Source organism: Pagrus pagrus, assembly GCF_965226575.1.
Source record: "Pagrus pagrus genome assembly, chromosome: 14".
In the NCBI taxonomy this organism is placed as follows: domain Eukaryota; kingdom Metazoa; phylum Chordata; class Actinopteri; order Spariformes; family Sparidae; genus Pagrus; species Pagrus pagrus.
In genome coordinates, this window is record NC_140198.1 from 1,185,859 (window position 1) to 1,212,910 (window position 27,052).

The 27,052-nt window shown below is 43.9% G+C and overlaps 1 protein-coding gene across 1 annotated transcript; it reads right to left on the reverse strand.

The window, feature by feature from the left end:
- Window positions 1-2,884: 2,884 nt before the first annotated feature.
- Window positions 2,885-26,658, reverse strand: klf5l (Kruppel like factor 5 like). The gene is made up of 4 exons (XM_084372943.1): window positions 26,422-26,658; window positions 14,832-15,771; window positions 13,849-13,908; window positions 2,885-5,840 (listed from the first exon to the last, which is right to left on the reverse strand). Exons 1-4 carry the CDS (start codon window positions 26,557-26,559, stop codon window positions 5,662-5,664), a joined length of 1,317 nt encoding a protein of 438 aa, XP_084229069.1. The 5' UTR covers window positions 26,560-26,658; the 3' UTR covers window positions 2,885-5,661.
- Between the last annotated feature and the right edge of the window lie 394 nt (window positions 26,659-27,052).

Sequence of the window (27,052 nt, forward strand, 5' to 3'; positions counted from 1 at the left end):
CAAACGATACGACACAAAACCAAAAAGCTCAGGAGCCAGAGAGACGGAGGGAGTCGGCCCACTGACACAAGCTTATATATGATGCCGCACTCGCACCAGGTGATCTTTGTTTTAATGTTCATCCCACTGGAGTTACTCCGGTCATATCATATCGTCAAAGCTCCTGCATGTCACCACATATCAGATAAAACTGAGGGATCATCGGTTTGACTGAATCTTCATTATTTGCCTCTGCACGCCCACACAGGTGTCTTCTGTTCGTCTGCCTGATCAGACCCCTGCTCAGGTGAGAGTCTGGAGGAGGGACTCAGAAACAGTGTCTCAGACTGTGGTCTGAATAAATGTGGCCAACGTTTGTTTCTGCAAATCATAGAAATGTCGAAACCTTCTTTTCTTTATGTTCAGTTTTTAATTGTATGTTTTGACGGCACTGCTTCTGGTCTGGTTAGGTTCAGGTGAACATCATGGTTTGGCTTAAAATACCTGCTTCTGTCTCCACAACACAGCTAGAAAAAACCTTGAAGTCTCACTGAAAAGTTATTTTCCCCAGAAACGAGGCTGCAAATGTCCTGATAACTCACCAAACATATCCTGTCTTGTAGCCACAGACATGGATGGAAATATCCCGACATCTCCTTAAAAACATCCAGTTGTGTCACATGTACAAATGTTGAATCACGTCTCCAACAGCGTCACACCACCACCGCTCCCTCCACCTGGTGAGGGCCGTGCTTAACGTTGATGTGCAGCGGGCCGTAGTTTGACCCTCAGTTCTGCCAGCAGGTCAAACGTTTCACTCATCCAGTTAAATATCGCAACATCTACGAGATGAAGTGGATCAGATGTTAGTTCAGACGTTCACGGTTCCAGAGTGTGAATACTAATTCCTTTGATAACTCACTGAGTTTTGAAAATGAGACATTCATGTTTCTGAACATTGTTGCGTTGAGCGTCGACCATCTGCACAAACTGAACAGATCAGTGTTTTGTATATTTGCATCCTGTCCTGATGTTTCTTGGCAGCGGCGGTCCTGCAGGCTCTTCACTGTTGAGTCTTCTGTTTATCTCCGATCAGTTCCTTTTCTATTTACTGTTCAGGTACATTGTCTTTGGCCTCGCTCTCCTGATCGGTCACCTGGGGGCCCGCTGAAGCTGGCTGCTCGGCTCGCCGCTCATTCCTCAGATGTGGCAGTAAAACTCCTGTTAAAACTTGTCTGACTGATTCTGCAGCGCTGAGCTGCAATCCTCTGAGTTAAACATCCCTCTGGGGAACAACACAGACTCTGGATGGTGTAACTAAAAAAGTTCATGAACACAAAAAACCCTTGAAGTTTTCCAGCGCTGTTACCTTTGTTTGTATTCCAACGATTACTTTGACAGAACTACTAGAAGACCAGAACCAGGCCGAGGAGTTCTGACTGTCCTGGACCTCGACAGCACTGAAGACTGAGAAAGCCAAGCGCTCGGTGACATCACCAGAGGAGTCCACGCTGTCATCAAACCACAGACTGAGATATTCTGACATTCATGGACATTTTTCAAAGATTCCAGATGTTTGGACCCGGCTGATTGTCTGCATCATGACATCAGGAGGAAATACGTCTCCTGCATTTTATATACATTTTCCTCACAATCACGCATCACATACAGTACACGGCATCTTAGTAGACTCTGGGAAACATGAGCCCTCGACAGTTTCTGAGGAATTGAACAATACTTGGCAGCACATGTGACTTATTTTGCAATGAACAGATCATTGGATTTAACAGGATCAAAGAGATTGAACAGTGTGGAAGGAGACAGACAGACAGTAGATATGATGCCACAGATATCATTACTGCACAAAACAATATTTCCCTGAACGTTTTTCACATGAAAAAGTAAAAAGATCTCATCAGAAAGCTGCAGATTAACATCGAACCTTCTTGCGTCTGCATGCAGAAACATTACGTGTCAACATTCAGGGCGTTGTCTCAGATGATGAGGCAAATCTCTGAGGCTCTCTGCTGAAAGCATCTTGGCACAAACATAATGATTACTTTCCCTGCCAGCAGAAAACAGCAGTGGACCCCACCCTCTCCGCCTTTATACCTTTAGACCTTTATACTCTGACTTTTATTCCTACTCAACTGTTGACTTTCAGGCTCTTTTGTGTCATGCAGCTCCAGCAGAGCTGCCTGCCGGCGGGTCACCTTTCACCCGACACGTCACGCAAAGACAATCAGGCACCTCGGAGCTCAGAGTCGATGCCGGGGAATCATTAACGCCTTCTGCTCTGTTTTGGTCAAAATCTGTCAATAAAGTCTTTTTAATATTTGAACCGATCCGTTATCTCCTCACAGACGGGACGTTATCTGGGAAAAGGTGATAAGTTCAGTATGTTTTTCTTCAGCCCAGTGTCCAGAATAAAATGTTGGGTTCTTTTACGTTTCTGCAAACCGCGGGTCCGTTAAATTTGTTTATCTATCACATTATCTGTTTTTTCACAGCTAAGGAAGACTGATTTCAAGTGGGAGACCTGGTTCAGCATTTGTCAGCCTGAAACCACCGAGTGTTTTTAACGTGTCGCTGGGACGTTTTCCAGCTGTTTGAGGAGACAGAACCAGATATCCTGAGCCACAACACGATGTTTTCAAACCCTAACCAAGTGGGTTTTGTGCCTAAACCTATCCAGAGCATAAGAACAGCGTTGTCACAACATAAAACTGAAAACTGAACCTAAAGAACCGTAAAGTTTCAACATATCTGTGGTTTGTAAAAATGTACATTTCCAACATTTCCCCTGGTGATTTCTCTCACTATTTACTTATAATAACTCCTTTCTTATATATGTAGGTATTTAAATCTGAGACCAAAGAAACCAGAAAACAGTCCACAGTTATTTTATGAATCCTTTTTTATTTTGCACAAACAAAAAAAATACACCATTGTTGTTCTCATCAATTTGTACATAAATTCTCACACACATGAACAGTATCAAAACAAAATTAACATTTTCTAAGATCCCTTTACTTAAAAAAAAAAAGAAAAATATTAATATTAAAATAGGAAATAAAACCAAACAAATATTTACAGCGTCTTCTGTTAAAACTACAGGTCTGTACACAGTGGGTGGTCAGCGCTCCCTCCTGGAGAGACACAGGAGAACTCGTTTCCTCTGGAAGAAATTTTAGAAAATAAAACAATCGTACGTAGTGTTGAAATAACAGGAAGTGTTTCCTCTAAATGATCACACAGTGGACAGTCTGGGTCAATCAATGTTTCACGGTAACTTCCATGGAGAGCCAGGTGGGTGCAGCGATCATAAAATCAATCAAGAAACGTCCCTACGCTGTTTAACCTGTGTGACAATTAAAAACATCTAGTCTGAGACTCTGCTCGTAAAGTTTGTGGTTTTAAAGGACAAACAGAAAAAACAACCTGTCAGCGTCGTCCAGCTGCAGCGACAAAGTGCTGCTGCCGTTACATTCCTGTCCTGTAGGTGGTGCCGGTCAGCAGGTGTAGATGACCGAACAGCTCCCTCTTGTGGAGCAGCTGCAAGCTAAACGTTAATGATGAAAATAAACGTTAATCTCGCGAATCATTTCTGGAGCTTCACAGTAAAACAGAGTTGCAGCAGCTGGAGATGATTTAAACATCAGGCGTCTCCGAACAGCTCGTCTGCTGTGATCTCAGTCTGCAGGAGAGAAGAGATCACAACCTGATGAGAGCTCGTGCATCCACTTCAGACGAGGTGCACGCTAACACTTTTAGCTTAGCAGCTGCAGCGAAGATTTCAGCCTAATTTGGGATCTCGGGGCTTCTGGAGACTTAAATCACAGACGAGCTGTTCAGAGATATTTTATGTGAAGCTCCAGAAATGTTTCTTGGACTACGAGACTTTACATCAGCATTAAAAATGAGTTGCAGGACATTCATCTGTTTGTATTAATGAAACCTTCGCGTCACCACATCGTGTCATCTTTATTTCCTCACTCGCAGCACAAAGCGCTAAAAATAAAACATAAAGCGGGCTGTAGTGACATCAGGAGTGGGCGTGGCTTCATGCTTCATGTTGGATTGTAAAATGAAGGGAAATTCAGGATTTTCTAGATATTATTGATCGCTCGCTCCACTGGAAGACTTTTCAATTTCAGTTATTGTGACAAACTTGAACAGAGTCGTGTTTGTGAGAGTGAATAATGTTTCAAAGACATTCATAACTAAATAGAATTGGAAGATTTAGATTTACAAATGAAGCCTTTCTTATTGTGATGCTACTTTTTTCTAATTTAAACTTGTTTTAAACTAATTGAAGCTGTGGGGAGATTATTCAGTCATATCTTGATTCAGCTCATGTAATCAAACTGGTCGAATGTACTGAGCAACACATTTCCTCCTCCTGTGATTCCTGTTGGGCGCGGAGCCACAACTGACAAATAAAGTCGTGCAATCAACGTGAACGTTAACCCGTCCGGTTAACAGCATCGACTCTGCACAGTACAATCATCAGGAGTGATTACATAACCGGTCGCTCCAGCCGTCTCCGTCTTCCTGAGCTGAAGTGTTGAACAAAAAAAAAAAAAACAGAAGAGGGAAAAAAACTCAGCGCTGAATAGAAACTGCAGGCAAACCGCAAACTGTCGTCAGAGGAGCTCGGTCGCTACGGCAACGGGTAATGTCATGGATACAAACATTGGCAAACGTCGGGGCCGTCGGCGCTCGACAGGTAGCTCCTGTGCTTATTAACTTTTCCATAGAGAGCTTTCTGATTGTTTACTCTTCAAGGAGATTTTATCTCAGGGAAGTTTCAACATCCACTCGTATTATTAACATCTGATGTTAAAAAAAAAAAAAAGTCAAGTATAAATCTCAATACATTCGTTGTATTTTTACACACATACGCACACATATCTTATATATTAACAAGTATTTACAAAAGGCAGGACGGAGGGAAGAACGCTTCCACGTCTCCTTGAAAGTTCATACCTCAAAATGATAAAAGACAGTGATGATGATGATGGTGATGATGATGATGATGATGATGGTGATGGTGATGATGATGGTGATGGCAGCAGAAGGAAGTATTTCCAGGATGAAATCAGTCCTAAATGCTTCACAGGAGGCTGACGATACAGTTCATGTCATGTCGAGTGTGTGTGAGTGTGTTTTGTGTTCAGTGACGAGGACAGACACCAAAATCACCTCTGAGTCCCGGACGTTCGTTAATCTGCCGTTAAGACTTCAGCAAACACCGTCGACTGAGAGCAGACGACCGGTTTCATGTCAGAGAGGAGCAATCGAGAACCTGGAGTAACTTTAAATGATGCTAAAGTTCTGTTTGCAACGGTCTGGTCATACTTTTCCCGCCTCTATAAGAAACTGATACCAGAAGAGACACCACAGGCAGATATAACTAGTCAATACATTTGTGTTTTTGTATTACAAGTTGAATTTTATGTTGAAATTTGCAATTGAGGCAAAAAATGTTAGTAATTTGCAAATTTTGGATGAAGCCAGGATCAAGATTCTAGTTTCATGTTTTCACAGAGGGAATCTGAGATGATCTCGGTTCTGTATCTGTTCACGGTTCTGTTCCTGGATCAGCTGGTTGTCGTGTCTGGACACTGCTCTGTCTGTGTGTGTCTGTGTGTGTGTTGGTATGTACAGGTCTTGTCCGGGTTAGTTCTGGTGGCGCTTCATGTGCAGGGCCAGGTGATCGGAGCGGGAGAAGCAGCGGCTGCAGGCGACGCACTTGAAGGGTTTGGCTCCGGTGTGTTTCCGGTAGTGTCGGGTCAGCTCGTCCGATCGGGCGAAGCGCCAGTCGCAGTTCTCCCACGTGCAGCGGTACGGCTTCTCACCTGCAGGACACAGACGAGGACGGGCTGTCAGCAGTGTTCAGGACATATTACAACAACTATCATATGACATTTTTAAAATATTTTTAATCTGTTTCATAATGTTGAGTTCAGTTCTGCTGCTGGTCGCTGAGCCAAACAATTATGTATCTGCTGTGCAGGCGAACACCATGATTCAGTCTTGCATGCTAATGCTAATGCTAACCCTAATGCATGTTAATCAACTACAAAATGCAAGTTTTAGATTAAAAATTATAAATCAATAAAAAAACACTGCAAGGTTTTTTCACTTGTAGGATTGTTTTTTTTTTTTGTCCTTTCAGACTCTCTGGTTTCTGTTTCTAATGATTAGCCATTAAAATTAGTTCCTTAAGACTTTAAACTTTATTTCATCCGAGTTAACGCTGCGTCACCTTTATTTTTCCGTTTGTCATTTCATGGTAACAGTGGAGTGAGAGCTGAAGACTGCGGTTCTATAGAAGAGTTGAGATTTTGCCGTTGAACAGAAACAAACAACAATTACAAATGTTTGCTAAACTTAAAATAATATGAAAGTATCATCATCAATAGAAAGAGATTTTCACGTCTTCACTTGAATGAACAGAGGACCTTATTATTAATATTATGTAATCATTATATCAGTGGCATAAAATGGTGTCAAAATGACAATAATAATCTTTATCACAATTATTTCTAGGACAACATATCGTCCAATAAAAGTCAATATAACAGAATATCCGTCCAGCTCTTTGTACTTTCTACTTTTCTGATATCTGGTTGTTATATAATCATAATGTAGTTCTGGATAAGCAGGTTTGAAAAGAGAGAACGTGTAAAAGAACTGAAGAATAACGTGCAGAGTAAATCTCCTCCCCACCCAAACACTGACACTTCTGTGTTATTGCCACACAGCGAGCTAATCATCAACACAGAGGCTGCGACGCACACAGCGGGAAAATAATGTCATCTTTATGGTCGAGGTGAAATTAATGTCTGACGATCGATGAGAGGCAAACAGACGAGACGATAACAGTCAGATTCCTCAAGAAGAAAATGTTCTGGATCGTCGTTTTTTTCCAACAAGGACTAAAATGAATCCTCATTTTATGTCTTTTAATGCCACAGAATCTTCCTTCTAAGTCGCGTCCTCGACTGAAAATCCTGCAGGAAACTCTGCTATCAGCCAGGAGGAGCGAGGCTGACTGTCTCTGGCTGTTCGGGTCATCAACTGCTCATTACCAGCGCGGGCCCCGTTAGTGCTGATTAGATAACTTCTACTATTGACCATCAATCACTGGGTGACAGCTATTAGCAGAGCGACGTGGTCCAAAGAGCACAGAGGTGACAGGTGACAGGAGAACAGAAAAATAAGGATCAACAGAAAGATTACGATCGTGTGTTTCTGAGAGTTTTACACATTCACACAGAAACAATACAACCCTCCCCTCTCCAGCTCCACCAGAGCCTCGTATATCCTGCTCCTGGAGTGACCTGCTCTTGACGTGTGTGCCGAGGCCGACTACAAATGTCTCCGTATGAAAGGTGGAGGCTCTCGAGCCGCAGGTGTGTTTGGTTTTGCTCTATAGCTGCGCTGTCGGGGTCAAAAGCACAGCCGCCTCTCTGAGACCATTATCCCCCCGAGTTAGCAAACAGGCCGGTGAAATACGACACATGACACAGAACAAACAGAGATATTCCTCAACGAGCTGCCAGGACGTGAAGAGCTCCATCCATCTAAACGTGCTTTGATTTAGTGTGAAGCAGCAGTGAGGTGCTCGTCAACGCTCACTGAAGCAGCACTCGTGTGTCCGTTAACACCAGCGTCCTCTCTGAAAACCATCTTTTTATGCTCCTCATGAAGCGTCTGACCACCTCAGACTGAACTAAATGTTTTAACTACTAATCACAGTTTTGTATCTGAAGCTCAGCTACAATACGTATTACTGCTCTCACTCTGAAACCAGAGGCAGTTTGGTTTGTTATATTAGATTCTGGTTCAACGTAAACTAACAGCAACAAAGCAGGAAAAAGGAGCGTCGTATCATTTTAATGCTCAGCAGAAGATTTTCTCACTTTTTACAATTTCATTTCCACCAAAACTGAACTCTGACCCGACTGTTTGTGGATTATTTTGTACTGTATTATTCAGTTACTTGTAGAAATGTTGTGGGAACACACAAGAAACAACCTCTGAATAAAATGTGTTGTTGTTTTTTTATATATAAAATTATATAATTCTCAAAATCTACAATCGTTGTATCCTGAGTTGCTTTTTGTCAAAACTGACTAAAATACTTTCACAAAAGTGTCCAACATCACACGTATATAATAAAAATCTAACTTTTACTAACCTGGAATAAAAAATATATTTATTAAATGTAAGACAAGTAGATTTTTGGGATTGTGGCCGACCCGTCTTAGAAACCCAACGCGTCTGTATTTGACGAGTTGGAAGTTTAAAGTTCTGATATCATCAGCGACTGAGCTCGTCATCAGTTTCTCTCCTTTTGGAAAATAGGAAAATTAGTCCGGCAGTCGGAGGCGTGTTAACTGTCAGGATGATTCTGGTGTTGACGGGTCAGCACACCGAGCTGCTCTCTGAGCACCAACAGCCATCAACGCTCAAAAAGCCTTCAGAGGCATTTATTCACCACAGACACAAACTGTTTGATCAGGTGGCCGATTAGAAATGAGCAAACACACATCTACACACACACACACACACACACACACACACACACACACACACACACACACACACACACACACTAATAGGTGCATGTATGAATACATAATAAACATCATAAACCACAATCGGCAAACACACACTCTCTTGTACACACTCAGAGTGTACGGGCAGTTTAACAGCGACATCATCCGTCACTCGGGACAGAAAGCTTTTGTTGCCGGCTGCCGTCAGAGGAACGTATATATTTACTCTATAGGAGGCTGGAAGGCTCTGACGGTGTTTTCCCCACTATCATAAGGCTCAGACGGAGCAGGTGGGTCCTCAGTGGACGTCTTCAACTCGTTATGTCTTTAAGCTTTTTCCGCTGTTCTTCATTTATTATCTGCTCTGACTTGATCAACTATTTGTACACAGATGTGATAATAATGATGAGAAAATGAGCTTCTGTAGTTGAAAAACTAAACTGCCACCTGAATCTGCCTCAAACCTCGAGACAACGCTGCTCTGACATGCTGAACCTGCTGCATGGAAACGTAATAACTCCTCCTGATTATATAATAATATGATTGAAAAATAAAAAAACTTCCAAAAGACACAAAGTCTTTCTGACATTCATGCCTGGAGCACGTACACACAGTCCGGTATGAAACCTCAGCAGTGTGTTAACGACACTCTGAAACGGGCTCTTCCGGGTTTTACTGAGTCAAAGAACAAACACTTCTCCCTGCAGGACGCCCATAAAGTCTTTGTGGACCTCTCAGCTTTATCGCTGAGTGTTTGTGAAGAGGGCTGGAGGGTTCCCTAATCAGGCTGATAACACACACACACACACACACACACACACACACGTACTAACACAATTACTACAAAAGTCAATGTGCAGAGTTCAAACGGCTGCTGAGGCCACGGTCAAGGCTGGACCCCCCGGACCAGAGGGAGGGCCGGGTTGTTGTGACCAAAGATAGAGACGCTCTCCAACAACATGAACGTCAACATGGCCGCTCGTCATCGAAGCTGCTACAAGGATTCAAACCGACAACCTGACGGCTCCGTTACATTTAGACACAGTTATATTATCACACATTGATTTATTATATGTTATTTGTTTATTCATCCGTTTGTTTTTACACGACTGTTATTTTCATTATCGATTGGTTCATCCAGGGCTGTCACAATATCGTGATAATCATCGGATATTAAAAAATGACGTACTGATGTCATGTTAACGATTACATCATCAGAATAATCCAGGGAACATTTGTCCTTGTGCATCTTTTGTTTATGACTTCATCTGGTTGCCTTTCCATTCAAAATGTTGATAGTAATTATTGTTTTTGTATATTTACAGCTCTGGTCACAGACTCTCTCCGCCTCCCTGCACTCGTATTTAACAGACGAAACACTCAGTAAACAAGGTTAAAGACTGAATTTGATAGCTAGCATTTTTTCCCCAAAATTTCTATAGACATCATGATAATATAGTTATTGTAAATCTGATATTGTGACATCCTTAAATCTGTTAATCACTCAGTTTATAAAATGTCAAAAAACTGTAAAAAACAGTGAATCCTCACGTTTCACAAGCTGGAACCAGACAATGTTTGATTTTTTTGCGTGATGCAGATTCATTTTCTTTTGATTGACTACTTGATTAATCGACTAATTGTTGAATTAATAGGTTTTATAGGTAAAATCTTAATCTGTATATTAATGTGTGACTCCAGCCGTCAAATGAATGTGTAGCAGTAAAAAGTACAATGAAACTTTGAAAATGTAGTGAAGTTGAAGTATTTAGTGGCATAAAATGTCAAAGTAAAAGTACTTAAGTAAAAGTACTCGGTTACATTCCACCACGTGTCGTTATGTAACAGCGATGGCCGCTCTGCCATCCTGTTCAGCCTGTTCGCCTGCAGATAACAGTTTCACCAAAACTCCCAAATATTTGGTCGAATGTGAAGACGAGTGGATTAATGAGGCTGATCTGAAGAGGTCCGTAACACGACTCTGAACCGGTGTCTCATGCATCAGACGTGAGCCAGCCTGCACTGTGTGGGCCGCAGGAAACACACCAGACTCTGATCATAAAGGTGCTAACCTGCCAGATTCTGACCTGTGGGAGGAAAAACCACAGCAACCTGCAGAAGCTCAGGGTTTGAAGAGAGGCTCAACACAAAAAGGTTTTCAAATCCTCCATGGAGCAACTCCACACTCGGTCCTGACAGACAGCAGCAGCTAATCACCTGCTACGTTAACTAATCTTTGCAGTCAGCAGGATTTCTAAATGAAAACCTTGGCTCCTTTTATTATGGAGATTAGAGCAGATAAAGCTTTGAAAAGTAGGTCGCAAGAAAATGAGAAGGATCCTTACTGACACACACACACACACACACACACACACACACACACACACACACACACACACACACACACACACACACACACACACACACACACACACACACACACACACACAGACAAGCACAACTTCCTGATACGATCGCCTGGAGGGAAAAAAAAAGGTCACATCTCATTTCCAGTGAACTGAAACAGACATAACTCATGGAGGACGTTTCACCACATTAAAGATTCTCAGCCGACACGAGAGTTGATGCAACATGTAGATAATTACTTTGTACCCAATGATGACATGGAGGTATAGAAATGCTCCGCCTGGCTGTTTTACACAAAGCTACATGCACAGATGGACACACACGAGAGAGGCAACGAGCAAAAATGGTGGTTTCAGCTTCTTAAGTGTGAGGATTTTATTGTTTTTAAGACTTTTGGACTGTTGGTCTGACAAAATACGAAATGTCAGTATGAGCTCGGCTCTCGGACGGTTTTGTTTTTCTTATCATCATGAAAACCAACTGATTAATTGTTAAATTAAATATTGACTTACTGTCTGTCGAATGTGAACATGGCTGCAAGAAATCTATGTTAAGCATCTACGTGAGGAATAATAACAGAATTAATAATTATTACCTGCAGACAGGTATTAAGAATCAACTGAGAGCCGATGTAATGCAGCTCATGTTATCTCTCATGTTTGCAGTGTGTAGGAGACCGGCTGCAGAGGTCTGTATAAGTTGAAGGTGTGAACAGGCTTCACCACTCAAGTAGGCAAACAGAGAGCCGCATTAATCAATCCTGGAGAAGATAACGCACGAATAATTCTACAAGTCAGAGAGTGAAAATAAAAACGACCTACATTTAGAAACCATTTACAGGTGATGCAAACAGGCCGGACTACTTTAATCAGGAGGCGATCTGAGGATTGCCGGCGCAGCGTGTTGAGCTTTTACTGCACAGCGGCTCAGGAAACTCACAGACCAACTGCAGGTGTTGTAGTTCATCTCACGTCATGTCAGCAGCCAATCAAATCTGTGGAAGTGTGGCGACTCGAGTCGGACAGACACAGACGTGTAAGACGTCAGAAGTCAGTGAGCAGAACAAGTTTTTGATCTTTATCTAATATTTGATTATTAGCCAGAAATGACCAAGTCTTCACATCAGAAGTTCATTGAGCCGCATGTTAACTACAACGGTGGAAAAAAAAGAAGAAGAGGACTTTGGGATGATTTATCCTGGAGAAGGCACAAAAATACAAAATAAAAAGGGGACCAAGGAAAGAGCCTTGAGGAACTCCACGGTCAGGAAATGAATCAGTTTGGACGGGAGACAAATATTCACCAAAATCACAATATGTGCAGGATTTCTAAAGAGAAACACAATAATGAGATCTAGTTCACGCCCACACTGGCGTTAGGGTTTTAATTTTGCCTGATTTGCTGGATCATCCCTGCAGTTCAGTTCAACAGTCAGTTCAACATTTCTGACTCGTGAGTCATCATGAAACTGGATGTGAAGCAAGCCTCAACAAGCCTGGTTTTGTAAAGTAAAGCTCGTCTATCAACTCATAACTGACCAGCATGAGTAAATCAGATCGTTTTGTCTTCATACAAACTGGACACGCTGCGACACGTTTCAGTTTCGTGATCCGGGACTTTCATCAAAGAACCGGAACCGGAGTGTCTGCGGCTTTCATCAAGGAGAAGCTGATGATTGAAACATGCTAACCTCTGACCAGCCTCCAGAATAAAGGTAGCATTTTTATGTTCCTGCAAACCGTGGATACATTAAAATCTGTAAATGTCATACATGTTCACATTAAATGTATATGAGCCGCAATCATGTTCGGAGATGAAGCGGATGGCGGTAGCAAGGCAAAAAGCAGCCAAGCCAGACACCACTGTTCAAGACTGTGTTTCAACATTTGTGAGTTTGAACCCAGTGTGGCAACAAAACCAGATATTTTTGTTAGTTATCAGGATGTTTCCAGCCGTGTTTGTGGATGTTTTCCTCACGCTAACAAACTGGATTTTGTTCCTGAATCTAACCATGAGCAACATATCTGTGGTTTGCAGGAACATTTACTCTGCTCACTGGGTTACAAACCTTCAGTGTGCTCCACACATTTCCCTCCCGGTCTAATTTCTCTCCTCTCACTGCCTTATTGTATTGTGTTGTTTACTCTTCTCACTGCATATTTTACAGTCTATTTGTCTTTCTGCATCCTGCTGCTGCAACAACCCAACTTCCCCACCGGCCTCCATAAAGTTTCATCTTATCTCTTTATGACCACAGAGAGAGCTCTGTTTCTATTTACTCGTTCGTTCACGTGTTCGCTCTTTTCTCTCCGTCACTGTCGTCACACCGGAGGAGCTCTGCAGCGTTTTATCGCATGAGTAAATCTCCAAACGTCGGGTCTGAGGCTGCTACGAGTCCACAGGTGTCATCTTACAGAGGGGAAACACACTGAAACCCCCCCCACCATTCTGCAAACCCTCCACCTTCCTCCTCCTCCATCCTCCTGAAAGGGGACTGAAAAGCAGGAGTAACTGGTTTGGCCTTCGTTTAACTGCGTGTCTTCCCTCTATTTTTTCCTCTTTCCTTCATCCTCCCCTCCTCCCTCCCTTCTTTGTTCTCTCTCTCGGGGGAAGCTCGGTGGACGAGTACGAGCATGTTTCAACATGGAGGAAGAAAAAAACAAAAAAAAAACTCTTGAGCAAACTGATGTTGCCTTATGTTGTGTTTCCTTTTCATTGTGTTCTTTATTATAGTTACAGGGTGGATCGAAACTGGCGATGTGACAAAATATGCAGCAGATAAATAAATAACCTGAAGCCAACTGAACTCTGAGCTGATGGTGACAGAGTGAGAGTGTGATGGATGGATGCTGGACAGAAACAGTGAATACATCTGTGAGCTGAATATTTCCTCTCACATCAGCATCTGTGTTTAAAGCCAGTGTTTTCTTACCTGTGTGCGTCCGTTGGTGAGCCTTCAGATGAGAGCTCTTTGTGTAAACTTTGGTGCAGCCTGAAAAGAAAATCACAGAAAAACTTCATGAGCCAGGTGGACAGAAAGGTTATCTCAGGACAAATGGACCATATCGAACTAAAAATAAAAAAATGCAGAGGCAGGACGGTTCCTGGACTTCCTGGCGCTCTTACAAAAAATTACAATTACAAGAAAAAATTACTTTTATTTTTCAAAACGCGGCTGAAGAGCTGTACTGACAGATTTACGTTTGTTCTCTTGTGTACTGGCACAACAGTGACTCTGGTAGAAAGAAATTCGAACTCGTTGGGACTTGATTTCATTAGTTGTTTATGGAGCGAACTGTTGTAACGTCCTGCAGAGCTCCAGCTGCTGAGTGTTAAAAATGTAACGACACTGTTCAGTTGTAGCTCTTCAATATTTACTCGTGGTTTATTTGAGCAGATATTAGATTGCCTATTGTTCTGTATGTTGCCTGAGTCATGATCAGTGAAACCTGTGCAGAGGCAAAGTGTAGCATCGCCAACGTGTGTCATCTCAGGAGACGGGTTCGCCGTCAGGTTGCATCGCACACATCTCGTCAGCTGCACGCTGAAAGCTGCTTGGAGCTGTGGCATCTTATAACATGTGCAAAGTGATTCTGCGTCTGATCACGTGGAGAGAGTGGACGGTGTTTGCAGCAGGTGAAAGAAAAGATGCTGCCACTGAACTTAATTTCAGTGCAAGTCAGCTTGTTTTATCCTCTTTTCAATCTGTCCCGACACTCAGAGAATAATGTGATTTAAAAGGGTGTCACGATTCTGCAACCAAGACTGAAGCCAGGATACAATCGTCACCGTCTGAACACGGGACTGCTGTGTCACATGTCTTTTAACTTATGACCGACTACCATCAGTCCTCTAACCAAAGGAAAACAGTGCAACAGCTGTTGGCTTCAGCTGACATTTATTCTTTTATCGTACCTGGGTAGTCACAGAAGTGGATCCTCCTCTTCTCCAGCTCGGGGTTGTTCCGCCTGTTGTATTTTGGACCTGTCAGGACTCCCTGGCCGTGTGTCATCAGCAGAGCGTGTGGAGATAAGCCCGTCAGCTTGATCCCTCCCAGACGCTGCTGGTACGGAGGTGGAGCGTGTGGTGCTAAGCTGAGCAGCTCTGCCTGCCCGTCTGGGCTGCCTGGCTGAGAGTTTGGGGGCGAGGGCGGCAGACTGTGGGGCGCTGTGTGATGGGCGGCATTGGCTGGAGAGGCCTGGTAGTAACCGTGGTGCTGGTGGTGGTGCTGCTGCAGGTGGTGCTCCGCCAGCATGTAGGTGCCGTTGGTTGTTGTTGCGACGCCGCCGAGGTTAAGCATGGTCCTGCCGCCGGTGGAGCCGTGTGCAGACGGGCTGCTGTGGGACAGAGTCATGGTGAGGTCGGCACCGCTGGTGATGGGCATGTGGTAGATCTGCTGCTGGGGCGCCGGGGGGCCGATGTGCAGCTCTGTGTCCAGGTTCGGCTGCTGCTGCTGGGAGCCTGCAGACACACTCACTCCTCCAGAGCTCATGTCTGGTTTGATGAAGACGTTGTTGATGACAGGCGGCACGCTGAAGACGGAGGTGAAGTCCGGCAGGGCCTGGGTGGTGCTGGTGGAGATGGAGCAGGGCACCTCCAGCCCAGGCTCTATCTTAATCTGCTGCGGCGTCAGGGTCTTGGTGTTGGTCCGGTAGAGGCCTGTGCGGAGGTGGTTGGTGCTGGGGAGGATGACGTTGATGTTGACGCTGTAAGGGGCTGAAGGTTTGTCATCGGAGAAGTACTCGTCCACCACGGAGGCGCTCTCTCGTCTGTACTTCTTGTCACCAGCGTCGGTCGGGAGACTCAGGAGGGAACTGCTGGCCTGAGGGAGATATTTGTCCAACTCCAGCTGAGTCTGAGAAGACACAAAGGACAGAGACGGTTGACACATGTAAAGAAGACTGACTGGGTGAACAACAGGACCTTGTTCTGTAGAACCTGTTCCATCTTCTTCACTCAGTGATTTTCCATATGTCTTACCAAACCTTTAGGTTTAAACGAGAGGAGGAGGAGGAACCTGTTTCAGTCACAGGTGAAGATAACAGCCTGATCACTGAGGTGTGTCCAGGACTGCTGCTGTTTAAACTACAAATCCAGCTGTCTAGACAACACAGTGCAGCTTGGTACATTCTTCTCCGTTGACTTTCTCCGTATAGTAATTTCTTTATTGTTGATTGGAGCAAAACGGAAACTTGAAAATGACAATAAATATGATTTGATTTGACGTTTCTGTGGGTAAAAACACCTTAAATTCAGCCAAATGATCAACTGTAAGAGCAGAAGCATCCACGGCAGCAGCAGCTTCTGTTTGGTGCCATATTTGTTTAACATCGACATGAACAGAGTATTTGTTTAACTGCCGTCATTATTTTGTGAGATGAATGAGCTGCAGACGGAGATAAGGTGGCTGTGACATGTTCCACCCAATCCTCAGTTCATAAAGACAAAATAAATAAATGTATGTAAATGTAATTGAGAGTTAACAGAGAACTATTCAGAGAGGATAGAAGAGAAGTTGGAGACGAGTTGGTACCAGGACTTCCTCCTCCATCCCTCCACCAACCTCCCCTCCTTCATGCCTCACAGTCCTGTTTCCCAGCGGAGCTCGCTGCCCCGACAAACCAGGAACAGCTGCGGAGGGATGTTGCTCCTTTAGCCTGCAGGCTAGTTAGCACCTGCCGCGTGTATTTATCATTGATCTTTAACTGTTTTTGTGTATGGTTGCTGCTCATACTAAAGTCTTGTCCCTTGCTAATAGACTAAAGTAAAGAAAAGGGAAAACCTTAAAAAATCTCAATACAGACACAGACCTCTTCGCTTCGACTCCACTGCAGTTGTTTCTAAGTCCTCGCTCTGACCTTCCTGTCTGCTTCACACTATCTGGTTGCAGCTACATGTCTGAAAAGGATGTGATGTTATCATATAGATGGTTTATAGAGACAGATGCACCACTCTGAGGCGATACCACAGACCAGAAAAAAAAACAGCAGTTTAATTTAGTGGTTTAATAAACTTTCACATCTAAAGTGACTCAAACCTGCCAGTAAAACTTGCACCTCTTAAAACATGTTAAAGCAACTTGAAGGCTGTAAAACTTATGTTGTCAATCAGCTTCAGTCCAACACAAACACACGTTTATCTGCCAAACTAAACTCTTCACTATTTGTGTTTTCACGTGTTTGTGTGTCTGTTGTCTCCGGTGAGCTGATGTTTCCACGCAGCAAACTGAATTATACAAAATATAAGAATCAAAATGTGATGACAGCTATTGGTGTTTGCTTTTGTTGCCGGGGGAGACGCAGCTGTCAATGAAATCTGATCAGATTTATTTGTGTAGCAGGTGATGGAGGCGTGGAAATGTGTGTTTTTGTTCCAACACAGAGACGTTTTTCAGCAACAGGACCGGACAGGAGAAAATAAACTGCAGGTATTTTTCTTTTGTTGGGAGTCTTAATCCTGATCAACTGGTGTGTGTGTGTGTGTGTGTGTGTGTGTGTGTGTGTTTAGCATTCAGAGTCTATGAAGCAGACAGTCACTCCTTTAGAGGTGCATGAGCCGTCGCATGAAGAATCTCCTGCAGAGACCACACACACACACACACACACACACACACACACACACACACACACACACACACAAAAGAAGTAGCCGACATACAAACTATATCTAAATGCATGTGCAACAAAAAAATGCACATGCACAAACGTACACAGATAAAAAGAGATGCATGCGACTAACCGACACTACACACACACACACACACACACACACACACACACACACACACACACACACACACACACACACACACACACACACACACACACACACACACACACACACACACACACACACAAGCGTTCAGTCCATGGGTGTGGCTGATGAAGTGATCTGAAGAAGCCACATCAAAACAAAGGAGGAACGAGGTACAAACATACCTGTCAGACTATAATCTGATCGTCAGCGACAACGAGGAGGACGAGAGGACGACGGGAGGCAAACAGAAATATGTATATACGTATTATACTGACTAGCGTGGGAAACAGGAAGCAAATCATCAAATTACCAGATTTTGAATCCTTTAATATCCAGTCAATAGATCCACTCATCATGTCAACACTGGTTTACTGTGGTGAGTGATTCATTTACAGTGTTAATATGTTATATTTTCATAATCTACACGTTTTGAGCGCTGAAGCACCAGACTGAGATTATAACTTTTCTTCATGAGCCCGAGCTGAAGGAGCCGCTTAGAAACACAAACCTGCAGCGAACACACGGGAGAGAACGGACGGGTCGAGGACTGAACCCGCTGATTTGGGACAAACGACCTAACGAGGTGCTGATGTGTTCGAGGTCGCACAAAGCAGCAGAGAGCGCCGGTTTCAATCAACCACACACACACACACACACACACACACACACACACACACACACACACACACACACACACACACACACACACACACACACACACACACACACACACACACACACACACACACACACACACACACACACACACACACACACACACACCTTGGAGGGTAATAGCTGTCCTCAGTCACTTCATGTGTGTAAATATTACATAAACGAAGTGCTCAGTAATCAGTAATCGATCAGCAGTTTGTCTCTGTGTGCATCGGTCTGTGTGTGGTTACTCAGTCGGGCCCGAGGGGCTAATAAACGTCGCTCGTCGCCGGTGAACTCGCTCCGCCCTGTCATCAGTGCAATCTGAGCGCTGGTGAAATTAAAGTCTCGGGTATTTACTGAGGAGAAAACAAAAACAGCCCCTCTGTTTCCTCTGTGAGCTCCGGTGTGTCTTTCAGGTCAGGACACAACAGACTCTGTGCTGCTGCTGCTGGCAGCTGGCACCCTCGGGTGCCCTTGGCCTCGTCCCCTGCTGGCCTGCTGCTGATCCCTCCTGCTGTCACTCTGCTGCATGCATCATCTCTCACAATGACACTTCTTCATTTAGCCTTTTTTCTGTGCTGTACTGTGAAGATGACACTTTGCAGAGAGAGACATCTTAAGGATGTCGTCAGTGTTGTGTCTCCATGCAGCCTGAATCTGAATCTGAGGCAGACATCAACTTACTCAACGTTTAACTGCACCACACTTTGTAATTTACACATTTCTAAGTCACGCACTTTGCACACGTGCTCTGCAAACCTCCTCTGGAAAAATAAAGTCACAACGGGCAACAAACTTTAATATCATAAATCAGCATGTGCCTCCTGTTCCTCCTCTGCAGAGACAAATTAAAATCTTTGTTCTTGCAGAAAAGTCTGACTCATTCCTCCAAACTTCAAGGAGAAAGTCATATTTCCAGATTATATTTTAACAGCTAACAGGAAACCTGCCAGCTTCACAAAGACAGTGTGTGTGTGTGTGTGTGTGTGTGTGTGTGTGTGTGTGTGTATTTGTCCTGCACATATTTTTAAAAGCGCCTCGTTAGGAATGTTAACGCCCGCCGAGGCTCGGCGACCTCACAGCGAACTGTTCGATGAAGTAAAATCTAAAATGTCCGTGTACAGTTTTATTTGGCGTCTTCGGTCGAGACTTTGTCAGTTAATAATTGGAGAACATGTACAACAGCTCCTCTATGAATCCTTCTGCCTGATAACAAACAGGCTCTTATCAGTTCACTTCAGGTTTATGGGACGGAGTGGGAGTTTCCACACTTTGGGCCAGTGTGACATCCGTCTTTAAAGAGGACCTTCGGATGTTTCAGCCTCATTTACTACACAAAGAAAGTACTTTACACTGCGCTCCGGTTTACAAGCTCAGTTTGAGACGTTGTTTCCATCATGAGCTTCGCTGTCATCACAGTTCACATTCATTCGCTGTCCTGCAGAGACTCAGAGCTTGCGTGAGACACTAATCCACTACAATAAACATGTTTTCTGCTTTTGCTGACACAGTTTTGTTATTGTCGAGCGCAGCTGATATGATTCTGAAACGTCTGCACTTTGTTGTCACACCACAGCACGAATCTGGAAAAAATGCAGCAGACATGATGTTCACAGCCGAAGCAGCAGCTAATGATTATTTTCAGGTAATCAAATGTCTTTTTTAGTCCAACCAACAGTCCAAAGACCCAAAGGCTCTTCATTTACTGTCAGAGGTGACAAATTCTCACATTTAAGAAGCTGAAACCAACAAATGTTTCACGTCTTTTCTGCAAAAACGACTGAATCGATTAAAACGAAAGAAAATCAACAGCGATCGACTGATCGTTGCAGTTCTGCTCACTGAGGCCAGAAGCTAAAGTTCAACTGGCATCTTCATAAACATTTCTACTTGTTCATCCCGACACAGAAGAAAACCATTTGATGACCAATTTCACGTTTCTAACCAACCCCGGGTCAAATCAGCTGGTCGATCCACACACATCAGAACCGAACCTGTTAGTCATGAAGGAGGCGAGGTTTCATTTCGGGCTGACCTGAATGCGTCGAGGCTTTCATTGTTGCCATGGTAACTGACGTACAGATCTGTATTTAAATGGGCCTACTGTGGGGCAGAGAAGAGAGCTCATCTACGGTTTTTAATTAGTCTTAAAACACACTGAATTTCAATCAATCAAGCTTTATTTGTACAGCGTCGTGATTAGTTTATTAACAGAGACACAACATCTCCCACATGAGAAGCACTTGGCGACAATCGAGAGAAAAACCGGTGGATGAATAAAGAAACGAAACAACGACAGCCGCCCTGAAACCTCGTCTCTGCCCCTCCGACCCAAAAGCCTCCGAGCTACAAGCTGCACCGTCTTCATCACACGCTCCTGCTCGCTGTAAAACAGACGTCTGTGCACCACTGCTCCTTTATGGCTCTGAGGAATGCAGAGAAACGGCGGCCATTTGTCTTTGGATCTCCATAAAAAAAGCTTGATCTGATAGTGGCGGGGCCCGACTTCACTCGCTGGGGATCAACAGAGCAGAAATCATGACGAGGTCATCGGAGTTAAAAAAAACCAGACCTTTGAGACCGTGGTGAAGTTTTATGGCCTCTGATGGAGGAACAGATAGGACCAATGTTTTGGCTTCACAAGACGGTGACGAGTTAACTGGACACGATCCACTTCAGCTCCTCTGGGAAGAAGTCTGAGAAGATCTGAGGGGATAATGACTGAACTTTACTTTTTGGGTGGACTCTTCCTTTAAGGGCGTTTTCATGTTTTACAGTAATCGTTTACAGACCGACATTTCTGGGAAAACTTCCTTCAGGAGAACTCTTCAGTTTCAGTTGTATTATTAGCAGTGAGCTGTGACATGAACCAACATCTCCTCCACAGTCTCAAACACTCGTCTTTGTCTTTTTATCGTTGGGTAAACAGAAATCATTTTGTGGCTGAATTCTTTGGAAGTGAACTGAAACATCCTGAAAATCAGGTTAACTATTTCACCAAACAATAACCTCCGAGTCACGTGTGGTCCTATTTCTGTCGGTCTTTGTTCTAGAAACAAAAAAGGTCCCTCTCGAGTTTAGCCTGCAGTAACTGCTGGGGTGTTTCCAGTCCTGGATGCGTTTAAATGTCATGAAACTGGAATAAAGAAAGATGTGGCACTCGAGGACGACAGATTAGAGACGCTACTTTACGATCGTCTCCGCTCACCACAGAATGATTTCACCTCTTTGTTTTCTCTGTTTTTCCAGACGCTGGAGGTAAACAGTGGAGTCATTAGAGGAGATTTGGAGCTTCAGCAGATGAGTTTACAGACCACAGGCAGGAGATGACTGTCTGCGGACGGCGTGTGATGTCTCATACAGAAACACGGCCGGGCATGATGGGTACTGATGACATCAGCAGACAAAACAATCTGAACAGCGTGAATCAGACGATGAATCTCTAAACTCATTTATCATATATTGAACACTTGTTGTTTCTGTGTGGATGTGATGCAGCTGAACAAAACCTGTCAGCCACTTTATACTGAAGAAATCAGATAATACAGCCACAGTTTTATGACTCTGCACAAACTGAAGGAAACACAAGTGATGTTGATGTTGATGTTTATCGATGAACTTTATTTGTGGTAGTAACGGCGTCTGACCTGGATGCAGAACAGAGTGAAATAAAGTGAAAAATAACACAGGTCTGTTTGTCGAGTTATACAAGACAACCTGGTTAAAGTTATTGTTCTGACCAATCTGAATCTTGGACTGAATGTCAATGAAACAACAAGTAAAAAGTCAACAAACTGAGTCGAGCGTGTCTGTCTGACGCGTCTCTGACATTAAATAATGAAAAATACAGCAACCTGACAACATTCAGAGAGGATGTTATCAACACAAAGGGTTTAGTGGCACCAAATCACTGATACCTGCAGAGACAAGACCAACACAGTCACTAAAGTAAAAGCTGGAACTTTCCTTTTGCCTCAAACACAATTTCCCAAATTCAAATCAATGTTTCAAATAAGTGGACACGCATCCGTTTTCCTCACATCAGCATCAGCGGGATGCTGCGGGCGGAGACCAGCTGCCAGCAGACACTTGCTCTGATGCAAATCAGCTGCGCGTGTTGTCCCGAAGTCAAATCGTTAGTCAAACCAAAAACCATTTGAGCAGCACGCAAACAACAACAAGGGGCTGAAAAAGACGAAAGACTGTACGACAATCAACTGACGTGACAGGACACGTGTAGAGAGGCTCAGCCGGGTCGTAACGTGACATCAGACACATGAAGTCAAACATCACGAGTGCCGGTCCGATCCCTGGGTGTAAGAACAGGAGGTGAAACCATATCTGAGTATTGATCTTCAGGAATCATTAGGCGTGACTCTTGATGTGTACGGTGAAGTTACTCTATAACTTCTCCTGTCGTCTGTGCTCAGTCTGACAGGAAACCCAACGCTGATATAACGACAAAAGAATCTGGAAATAGGTTTCATATCAGTGACTTATTCTGCCATTACTGCTCCGGTACGTGAGCAGATTAATACCTGATCTGTTTCAGAAGGAAAGTAAAAGGATGCAGTTAAACTGAAGGACACAACACTAAGGAAACAACATGAAAACAATCACACAACATGTTGATGAGGAGTAAATATTCATCTTTCGGTCGATCATCAGGTTAAAACTGTTGCAGCTCTCGCTTCTCTTCCATTGAATGTTTCCGCCTACATTCCTCCTGAGAAATGTCACATGGCAACAGACGAGGCATCTTATCAGTAAATCCAATCCATACAGGTGATGTAAGATCAGTGCAGACACACCACAGATTAAACATAAAGAAACTTTACTCTTTTAAATAATCTTGTCGATCTCCAAACTCAGCAGGAGGATTTTATTTTCTAGCTCCTGCTGCAGTTTGTTCCTTAAGAAACTGTGTCTGCGGTTTGTTTCAACACACGAACACAAAATGCTCACGAGTGACGCTAAAAGGAAACATCGCAGCTCGCAGATTTTTAATGTGAAACGGGTTGTTGCAGAGTTTTATCAGCTGACTCTGCCGGCCCTTTTTAGCATCTTTCAGCTCACGTTTTGCTTCATTTCGGCCTCATTTCCAGCAGCTTTTATCAGTGAAACGTTCTGGTACCTGATCGATGACTCAACCTGCTCAGCACCAAACAGCAGACACAGAAGTGAAGCATTCAGCAGCTAAAGACTCAGATATTAGCTTCAGGGAGGTGGTGGAGACCCAAAACAGAGCTAAAAGAAGAGCTGATGTTGGGTCTGCTTGATGTGTAAACAGGAAACTTTGCTGACACGAAAACTTTCTAAAAAGGTGACGATGTCACTGTGGGGTTTTTACAGCTCGTTGCAATTTTCCCAAGTGGCCAAAAAATTATCAAAATTCTGAGACTTGAAGTGTCCAAAATTTAATTTCACTTGACTTTCAACGACTTTAACATCAGCTCATCTAATAACAACTGTGGAAACATTCAAAAGGTCTAAAACCCTCTAAAACACTAGTACATATAATGAGAGCTGCATGTGACGAGTGTTGGAGGAGCCTCGTCAGCCTTTCACTGCTGCTGTGACTTTCTCATGAGGTCGGCCTTTATCATCCTCCCCGCTGCCTCCAGGCGACCTGTGGAGATGCGGGCTCTGCTCAGACAGGTCGGGCAACATACTGCTGTCACGACAGCAGCTCAGTTAGACGCTCTTTAAAAACACCAACAAAGACACAAAGACACGACTCAGAGAGAAAGACAGAAAGGGAACAGAGACAAGAAGCAGATTCTTCCTAAACACTTTCTGCTGCCTGAATGAGAAGCTGGTCGTTTAAGACTAAACGACAGAGCAGAAGACAGAGCGAGCTGTGATCTGTGAGGAATGTGTTGGAGAAACGTGCTTCATGATGAATCAAGAGCTCGTCAGGTAAAACCCTCGCAGGCTGCGATTGGTATTCATTTGCCTGAGGGGGCAACTATTTCACTTAACCCGACTTCTTTGTTCCTGACAAAGTCGTGTTTTGCATAACACCGAGCTCTGCGCGGTACAACCGGACCCACCAGGAGAGGAGCTGAGTGCTGGACTGTTCGTCTCCAACAACAACAGCAGAGACTTACAGCTCGTTGTCTCAGAGATGTTTTATATCAAAATACAATAAAATATGAAGAAATTAAGTCGACTTTCTTCTGAAACGAGACAAAGACTTGAATTGTTGTGCTGCTGTGCTCGTGTTCAGGATTTCATCTGCATCACATTGTGAAAACTACAAGAACTCCAACCGGTTAATTAAAGGCTATAAAATATTTATTCTCTGTTTATGACAGGATCTGTGACCTACTTTTATCTGCAGCACGAGCGTACACAGTGTTTCTCTACAGCACTCTGAAGACAGACGACTGCACGACTGTTTACACTGTCCATTAATCTGTTTCTTGATTCACTGATCAGCTGTTTGGTTTATAAATTGTCAGAAAATGGTACACATAACGAGCTGATATCAGAGTTGAACTGATGAATCGACTAGATTAATTTAATTGGTTGACAATTGATTGAAAAGCTTCATGAAAACAACTCTAACATGCAGAATGTACTTATTGTTAAACCTGTTTTTAGCTTTCTGATTGAATATTTGAGCACTTGTGTTTATTTTCCTTGATTTTAAAACTGAAATACATAATTAAATGATATTTCCTCTCTGAGACGGAGGAAAGAAAGACTTAATCCTACAACTGTCACACGGACATTGTTATTTTCAAGAGCTAACGACTCGACAAAAGAAGAAAACAGGTGAGTGACGCTGTCTACAGGACTGCAATCAAACTGGACACATGCAGAAATATAGAAATGTCTGACTGCAGCGTGGAGATGTCGTTTAGCTTCTCCGTCCAGTCATGAAGCCAGTAAAGTCAGTTGAAGACAGCGTGAGCACGTGACCGCCTTCAGTCCACGTTTGCATAAAAATCAACAGCAGAGGTCGAGCCACTGAACGCAGGTACGAAGAGGACATGGTGTCCACGAGCGTCAACACCACCCGAGGAGACTATCCAACATGAAAAACAGATCTTTAACCAATCACCCTCTGTGGGCTTGAGCCTCAGGTGGCGGGGTCCGCCGCCTGTTTACCAAACACCTGGCAGGAGGCCAAACTCAGCTCAGTAATGGAGGCGTCCAGTTTCTGTTGTGATCACGCAGGACCATCGTAACAATTCACAGCCATCTAACTTTAATGCAGCGGCCGTGAGACGTTGTTGATCCTTTAACGACGGATCCACGACCATCACACAGGCTCCTGCTACAACGTGACACCAGTTTACTTCCTGTTCGTTCAGGCACATTTCAGAGCGGCAGGTTTCCACCGACTCCCTCTGACTGACGGGTCTACAGAGGAATGTGATGATGGACGAGAGAAAAGTCAAGCTGCTCCTCCATCATGTGATCACATCTCACCACTGAACAGTTTCTGCTGGTTATCATCACAGAAACGAGCAGGACACGTGTGCATGTGTGTGTCAGAGCTGCACTTCATGTAATAGCAACATAATCAGCAGGGTTCACTTCACTATGGATCATACTCTCACTCCAAACAACCAACAACTGTGATAACTTGTTTTCACACACCAAAAATAATTAATTATATATCATATTTAAAATCAATACAATCAGTGTGAGTGTGTGTGTGTGTGTGCGTGTGTGTGTGTGTGTGTGTGTGTGTGGATGCAAATAAAATCCTAAAAACAGCCTAAAGACATTAAATCTTATAAATCTGTCTTCATACATGACAGAAGTACAAATAAAGTTGGATTTGAATCATTAGTCCTGCAGAGCTGCTCCAAACACACACACCAGGTGAACTTCACCTGCGTTTTCTAACATGTCAGGTGTCTGTAGGACTTTAACCTGCACAGGTGAGCTGCTTCCTCTCAGGTACTGAAACAGTAAAAAGCCAACATGTCTGATGTGAGCGCAGCAGCTGCAGCAGCACCGTGTTCACACCTGACACTGAAGGTAAAGACACAGCAGGCATCACACACCCGGACAGGCCGGACCTCCGGTTCACCCGGAGCCCGGCCGTCCTCAGCGGGTCGGCGGAGACTCTCACCCCGGGTTTGACGTCCTCAAACACGGACGTGTCCTCAGCGCCGTCCGCTCCCGACATCCTCACCGGCTTCAGCTGCGTGAACACCGCCCTCTCGTCGGTGTGCGGCGGGTTCATGGCCAGTCCAACACTCGCTGCCATTAAAATGATCAATTTAAATGAATCTTGTTGTGAAATCGTGTTTTTATAAGAACGTAAAAGAGTTTCGACTCTAAGTGGAGCTGAACACTCAGAGTAATCCCACAGCGCTCCCTCTCCTCTGTTCTGACTCACAGGTGGGTTTTACCTGAGCTCAAGTATGGACCTGCTACCTGCAGGCGACGGTGAGCACGCGGAGCAGCCAATGAGAGCAGGGGATGGGTGCTGTGCTCCAATCAGGTGCGTGCGGGGAGGGACTCACCTGAAAACAACTGGAGGGCATCAAAGTGTTGCCCCCTCAACTCAACTATAATTACATGACAGTGATTCTGATGACGTCACTTCATTTATTAAACATTACATGAAAAGAGTAAAGTGCTGAGCTGCAGGAATCGTCACAGGTCGGTCACTTCTCTCCTGGCTCATGTTTCCTCTCGGTGAGACGGGAATGAACATTATTGCAAATATCACAAAGAAATAAATGAGTCATGCTGAT

Bases quoted from the DNA above. Each gene is read 5' to 3' on its own strand.
- klf5l (XM_084372943.1), bottom strand. From the start codon at position 26,559: ATGGCAGCGAGTGTTGGACTGGCCATGAACCCGCCGCACACCGACGAG. The intron at 13,909-14,831 runs GTACGATAAAAG...TTTTCTTTTCAG, and splicing joins CCACTTCTGTGACTACCCAG to GCTGCACCAAAGTTTACACA. The intron at 5,841-13,848 runs GTAAGAAAACAC...TGTGTCCTGCAG, and splicing joins TCACCAACGGACGCACACAG to GTGAGAAGCCGTACCGCTGC.